The sequence below is a fragment of the Symphalangus syndactylus genome, chromosome 18 (genome assembly GCF_028878055.3).
Source record: "Symphalangus syndactylus isolate Jambi chromosome 18, NHGRI_mSymSyn1-v2.1_pri, whole genome shotgun sequence".
Lineage (NCBI taxonomy): Eukaryota > Metazoa > Chordata > Mammalia > Primates > Hylobatidae > Symphalangus > Symphalangus syndactylus.
The window spans coordinates 28,052,868-28,060,280 of record NC_072440.2 but is presented as its reverse complement, the minus strand read 5'-3'; the positions used below and the strand labels follow the sequence as shown (position 1 = coordinate 28,060,280).

At 42.1% G+C, this 7,413-nt stretch overlaps 1 protein-coding gene across 1 annotated transcript; it reads left to right on the top strand.

Annotated features, from left to right (window-relative positions):
* The first annotated feature begins 5,108 nt into the window (after positions 1 to 5,108).
* LOC134733509 (non-histone chromosomal protein HMG-17-like) lies at positions 5,109 to 6,243 on the top strand. Its single transcript, XM_063623227.1, has one exon. The coding sequence runs from the start codon at positions 5,147 to 5,149 to the stop codon at positions 5,417 to 5,419; it is 273 nt and encodes a 90-aa protein (XP_063479297.1). The 5' UTR covers positions 5,109 to 5,146; the 3' UTR covers positions 5,420 to 6,243.
* Positions 6,244 to 7,413: the final 1,170 nt, after the last annotated feature.

Here is a 7,413-nt window from a genome sequence, read left to right as displayed (position 1 = left end):
ACACAGTGAAACTCCGTCTCTACTAAAAATACAAAAAATTAGCCGGGTGTGGTGGCGGGCGCCTGTAGTCCCAACTATTCGGAAGGCTGGGGCAGGAGAATGATGTGGGGGCAGGAGAATGGTGTGAACCCAGGAGGCGGAGCTTGCAGTGAGCCGAGATTGCGCCACTGCACTGCAGCCTGGGCAACAGAGCGAGACTCCGTCTCAAAAGAAAAAAACTCCAGTTGTCAGAAATGGAACTCAGAGAAAGTAGTCTGCACCTCTGTTAGGATCACTGTGGCTGCTATTGCTTCTGTGGGTATGGAGACCTAGCCTTTCAGAGTGGCTCAGGGCCATCAGCTCTCTTTCCTCTTGCTCTCTGCCCTTGAGGTCATATGTGGAGCGATTTGAGAAAGGTGCTTGGCATGAGTCCTCCTTAGCTTCTGCGGCAACCAAAACCCCAAGCCAGCTCGGAAACTCAGTCCCAAGATCTGCACTTTGAGCCACCAAGACACCCGAAGTGAATGTTACCATTGCCTCAGTGTTTAACAGAGACTACCTTCCTCCTCCCAGAGCCTCTCCCCACTTAGCACTTATGCAGGTGGCACATTTTATGAAAGAAGACTACACTTGGAGGTTAGTGATCTGGTTGTTTCTAACTGGCCAAGTGGCCTCAAGTAATTAACAATCTCCTTGGACTTCAGTTTTCTCATTTATAAAATGTGAGTGGAGTTTCAGAGTGTTTTTCAGCTCCAAGATGTTATGATGTAAAAATCCTGCCAAGATAAATTTCTTAAGTTTGTTTTCTTGCATTTCCACACTCCCCTTCTCTCTACTTGACCTGCACATGGAAACTATCTGATGCCTCACCCTTCCACACCCTCACCAGACACTTGAGAAAATCTGGAATGTTTCTTTTATAAAAGAGCTTGAGCTGTATTTTCTAAACACTTGGCTCCTCTTTCCCAGTAAAATCCCTGCCACCTCTTCAAACTGTAGTGAGTAAGCAGTCCATCAGAAAGAGAGCTAATTCTTATCAGGTTCCTTGAATCTGGCAATGAATTGGGTTATTTTAGACATCTTTTTTCTCTGTGAATCAGCTAACACCAGCCTACCTATTCATCTCTGAGTACACCAAGGGATTCTAAGTGGATGTTTCTCATGAGGAAAAAAAGTGTTTTGAGAATTCCTTTGCCCATTCTGGCCCAAGAGAATTTCAGTTGGCAACCCCTGGGCAGAGTTGCAAACCTACCTTTTTTTAAAAAAAAAAAACAAAAAAACAGGGTCTCACTCTGTCACTCAGGTTGGAGTGCAGAGGCATGATCATAGCTCACTGCAGCCTTGAACTCCTGGGCTCAAGCCATCCTCCTACCTCAGCCTCCTGAGTAGCTGGGACTACAGGTGTGAGCCACAATGCCTGGCTTGCAAACCTACCTTTTTATTTATACAGATGTTGTTTATCACCAGAAAGCTGTGGAGAGTTGTTTGGGGGGTGGTGATTAAAAGCAGCTCTTTTGTTCCAATATTTAAAGGAAGTTAAAAACCAACTATTTAATGCAGCTTGCTTCATCTAGAATCCACCAAATGCTTTCATTCTGATAGCATATTTTGGAGCCTGGAGATCCACAGCACTGCAGTTCTGGAGACATGTTTATTTAGTGAGAATGCTCCTCAGCCTGCTCTGCTCTGAGTCTGGCTCCCTTTTTGAAGTAAGGCAACCGCTTGCTACTGCATGATGCTCTATTCTGCTGTTTAGTGTTGGTCGTTGCTTGACTATGCTGCACTGATCTTCATTCGTTCCTGGCCGTGCAAGAAGACAAGTGCATCATTATTAAAATTAATTTATTTTACTGGGACAGCACCAGTGATCAAGGTACATAGAGCAGGACAGCCAGTTTCCACAGCACGCAAACAGCAATTAGCTTGATCCTCTGCTTAGACTTAATGACAACATGGCCCTTTGGGGGTTAGAAGGCAATGAATGCCAGAATTCCCTGGCCTCAGAGAGTGATGTGGGGGCTGATGCTGAAGGGAGGAAAATCAGTATGGCAGCTCAGGTTTTTTAGAAGTGACTTGAAAACTCAATGTGAGGTCTTCCTCCTATCCAATCATATCCAGATCTTTCTTCCTTTTGGATTATTTCAGTGTTTTATTTGGCTCATTTATGATGCATGAGGAAGTTTCTTTTCAACAAAAGGGTGAAAGCAGCACTTCTCTTTGTTTAAACACTTCGAATGTGAATTCATTTGCAATTTTGACCCAAGAAGCCAGGCTCTATTCCTGGCTCCACCACACAAGTCATTTTTCCTCTTTGGACCTAATTTATTCACCTGAAAAAAAAAAGTGGGGGGTCGGGGGGTTGAGAATAGACCATCTTTTAAAGAACTTCCTACCTTATTTGCAGATCCAGTGCATAATAAAAAGATAGGGCCTAACATTAAAATGAAGAATTTCAAGGCAACAACAATGGAGCATTAAGCCAGATCCAGGTATGGGGCCCACTTGCGCACAGGGCCCTGCTCAGTGACACAGGCCACATGCATGGGTCAAACACTGGACTTGATCGCTTTCATGCCTTCTCCAGCACTAAACTTCTCTGATATCACAGCCTTTGCTTTCATCTACATGTGCACACTCCTCATGCAAAAATAAACAGAAACAAAAGCAAAAACAAAAGGCTTCAGTTGCAATTTTTGCTTGATATCTACGTCATTTTTCCTTATCATGTCCCTTCGACCATAAGTTGTACCTCAGCCCTTTCTGACTTCCTTTTATTCTCCAAGATGGATTTTCTTCTTTCCTGCCTAAAACATCCAAATGACCTTTGCTTTGAGCTTTTTCTAAATCACCATATGTTAGATAATTGTGCCCAGAGGAATTACTTCCAGAGTGGCCTAAACACAAAAGAAAACACACAGCCAACTTATTCTCTAGAACAGTGCAAACATTTCCTTAAACCTAAGTGTCTCAAGAGGAAAGCTGACAGAATAAACCTTTCACCCAGCAAGTCCACTCTGTGTAGTGCTTGTACTGAATCCTTCTTGCATTTTTACGTCCCTGATTTATCTACTGGTTTGCCAATAAAAGCAGTCCTGTTCTTTGATTTAGGTTTCTTTACAGTGGAAAAGTGGCCAGAGAAAATGACTCAGTTGAGTGTTTTATTAATGGAAAGAACTGATAGGCCAGCAACAAGCCAAGTTCTTTGCCCCTTCTCTATCATGTTACACCATTATACAGCACCTATCTGGGAAGTAGGAGATTGCAAGTTAAATGCCAGCAAACCTATGGCTTTTAGATGACAAGTTCACTAAAAAATGAACAGCCACAAAATATAAGGGGATTTCAGCCTTCAGAAGTGAAATCTATCAGTAAAATTTAAGAATTACAAAGCAGCTACAAAAAGGGATTCTTTTAACATGTCTTATAAGAAAATAACTTTAATTTCTTGCATGAGTTTTTCTTCTATGCCCAAGTTACAGAAGTCTCATTCAAGTAGGTAAACTTCTCATACAAAATTTCATCATTTCAAATCAATGGAAAAATAAGATTTATCCTTGAAATTAACTTCTAGAATTTTAAGAGGAAAAAGTGACTTCAAACCTGTTCATGACTGACAACCCAACCTCAAAATGATTTATTTTCTGTTATGAACATTTGGGGTGTTCTGTTTATTATCAAAAACAAATGCATTTACTTCTTTAATCTTACAAAAATTCAAAAGCCCATTTGTCTCAGATATTCAAAATCATATAGGGTCGGTTTTAAGGTACAGTTTGAGGAAAAGATGTTACGAATACTGATAAACCATTGTCTGGTTTATGACAATTGCAAATATTTGAATACCTACCCTTCAAAATATGAGTGAACAAGCCTATAAAACAATAAATGTCCATCTTGAGTGCTCATCTACTGCTCTGCCTAGTGACAGGATTATATTGAAACTCCCTATGTTTGTTTCCTAGGGCTGCTGTGACAAAGCACCACAAATGTGTGGGTTCAAAAAATAGGAATATGTTCTCTCATGGTTCTGATGGCTGGAGGGCTGAAATTAAGTGTCAGCAAGGCCATACCCTATCTGGAGGCTCTAAGGGAGGATCCTCCCATGCCTTGGTGGTTTGCCAGCAATCCCTGGCATACCATGGCCTATAGACACATCACACTCCAATCTTTGCCTCCATTGCCACGTGGCATTCTCCCTGTGTCTCCTATCCTCTTCTTATGTGGACACCAGTCACCTTGGATTAAGGGCCTATCCTCCTCCCATGTGATCTTATCTTAACTAATTATGTCTGCAATGACTCTATTTTCAAATAAGGTCACATTCCAAATTTCTGGAAAAGGCATGAATTTTGGAGAGATACTATTCAACTTAGTACAACCTCCTAAACAAATGATAAGCTCCCCTGTGTTTAAGTGAAATAAAATAAAACAAAAATAACTTTATAAAGTGATCTGGAGAAGAAAAGCTCAATGAATTCCCCAAGAATTCACTCTTTTCAGCCATCCGTCCCAGCGGTTCTCAAAGTATGATTTAAGGGCAACTCACCTCAATTCAACTTGGGGGATTAGGGGCTTATTAAAAATACAGATTCAGGGCTGGGCACGGTGGCTCATGCCTGTAATCCCAGCACTTTGGGAGGCCGAGGTGGGCGAATCACAAGGTCAGGAGTTCGAGACCAGCCTGGCCAACATGGTGAAACCCCCTCTTTACTAAAAATACAAAAAAATTAGCTGGGCATAATGGCAGGTGCCTGTTATCCCAGCTACTCAGAAGGCTGAGGCAGGAGAATCGCTTGAACCTGGGAGGTGGAGGTTGCAGTGAGCCAAGATGGCACCACTGTACTCCATACAGATTCAGGCTGGGCACGGTGGCTCACACCTGTAATTCCAGCTACCCAGGAGGCTGAGGCAGGAGAATCACTTGAACCTGGGAGGTGGAGGTTGCAGTGAGCCAAGATCATGCCACTGCACTCCAGCCTGGGCAACAGAGCAAGATTCTGTCTCCAAAATAAATAAATAAATAAATTAATTAATTAAATCAAAATTAACGTACAGGAGCAGTGTGAAAAAGAAGAGGCAAGACCGGCCCCCAGACCGACCAAAGCCCACGCGCCGCTGCACCCCGTGCCCAGCACGCCTACGTCCCGCCGCTGTTGCTGCCACCATCATGCCCAAGAGAAAGGCTGAAGGGGATGCTAAAGGAGATAAAGCCAAGGTGAAGGACGAACCACAGAGAAGATCCGCGAGGTTGTCTGCTAAACCTGCTCCTCCAAAGCCAGAGCCCAAGCCTAAAAAGGCCCCTGCAAAGAAGGGAGAGAAGGTACCCAAAGGGAAAATGGGAAAAGCTGATGCTGGCAAGGAGGGAAATAACCCTGCAGAAAATGGAGATGCCAAAACAGACCAGGCACAGAAAGCTGAAGATGCTGGAGATGCCAAGTGAAGTGTATGCATTTTGGATAACAGTGTACTTCTGGTGACTGTACAGTTTGAAATACTATTTTTTATCAAGTTTTATAAAAATGCAGAATTTTGTTTTACTTTTTTTAAGCTGTGTTGTTAGCACACAGAATACTCCATTGTTGTTTTTGGGGGAAGGGGCATATGTCACTAATAGAATGTCTCTGAAGTTGGATTAATGTGAGGAAAACACCTTTCCCTTCTAGTTTTGAGAGACTTCCTCTTCGCTCCCAGGAGGAGGGATTCCCTGACTTTGACACACATGGCCACCTTGGCACAAAAGCCTTGTGGTATGGAAAAACAAATCCATTTTTATGTCCTCTTCTCCCTTTCCATCCTTCAGCATAGACTTAACTCCCTTAAGCCCAGACATCTGTTGGGCTGATCCCCAGTCATTGGTTACCAGTGTGTCAGACAATCTGGACTTTCCAGTGATGCCACTGAGATGGCACCTGTCAAAATAGCAGTGGTTCCATTTCTAGATTATAGATCTTCAGATAAATTCTGCCATTTTCATTTCACTTCCTGAAAGTCAGGGTCGGCTTGTGAAAAGTTGTTAAACAACATACTAAATGTGAAATGTCAACCCTCACTCTAAACTTTCCCTGTTCAGAGCATCAGATGAAGACTTCATTAGATTTTATAGTAGCTTTCTGATTTTGGTAGTCCATTGAAGCAGGGAGTTTGAAAGTTGTTGTATACTGTTAACGACTGTCTGCCCATATCCTGCCTGAAATGCCATGATTGTTTACAGAAAGTATCTTTAATCAAGCTGGATACAGTTTGGCTTGGAAAAAAAAATTAAAATACAGATTCATAGGCTCCACCCCAGATCCACCAAGTCAGAACTGCTAAGTTTAGAGGCCAGGAACCTGCATCTTAAAGAAGCTCCTGGGGGTTTTATGCACATTAAAATTTGAGAACCACTATCTATAGTGGCAGAAAAGTCGGCCTTACATTCCCCGTGGTGCTTTGAAATTCATTCCTTACTTTTCCTCTATTTTCAGGTGAAATTGAGAACAGCTGGTCAACAAATTTTCTTATATTTAAAAAACATTATAAAGGTACTCTTCATTCCTTTTTCCCCTCCAGACTAAATAATATAAATTCAAATAATATTAATTCCTTAGTCTTGGTAGGATGTATTTTCTAATCATTAAATCATTCAACTCTGGTCAAATTCTTTCCTCTCCAAACTCTGGTCAAATTCTTTCCTCTCCAGAATCATAGACAATACCCTTTGACCATGGAAAGAGATCCTACTGTTTAATATTTCAGATTAGAAAAATCAGAAGCCTAGAGAAGTCACACTAAAGCCATCTGTATTAGTTTTTCACAGAAATTGAACCATTAGATACATAGATACAGATATATTATATATCTATATAATATATATAATATAAACCTATACAATTATGGAGGCTCAGAAGTCCCATCATCTGCAAGTTCGAGACCCACAAACGCTGGTGATGTAAATTCTGGTCTGAGTCCAAAGGTCCAATATCCAGGGGCACCAATGGCATAAATCCTACTCCAACAGCAGGAGAAGACTGATGCCCAGCTCGCAGGCAGCCAGGAAGTAAAAGGGACAAACTCCTCCTTCTTCTGCCTTCTGTTCTATTCAGGCCCTCAATGGATTGGATGACGCCCTCCCCCACTGGAAAGGGTAATCTGCTTGACTGAGTCCACCGATTCAAATGCTAATCTCATTTGGAAACAACCTCATAGACGCACCCAGAAAGACTGTTTAATCTGGGCACCCCTAGGCCTAGTCAAGTTGACACATAGAATTCACCATAACACTATCCTAATCAGGGTTATTTCCAGCCATGAAAAAATGTGTACTTATGAATTGTTAACCTAATGGTATCTGCCTCTAATTCCTCCTTCCTTCCTGTTAGCCTTTTGTGTTGACTTTGATCAATGAAGGAACAAACCTAGCACTAACAGGCTGTGTCTGAGCCCTGTTGTGCCACA

What these genes read in the sequence shown, in the direction of transcription:
- LOC134733509 (XM_063623227.1), top strand. Translation starts at nt 5,147, where the DNA reads ATGCCCAAGAGAAAGGCTGAAGGGGATGCTAAAGGAGATAAAGCCAAG.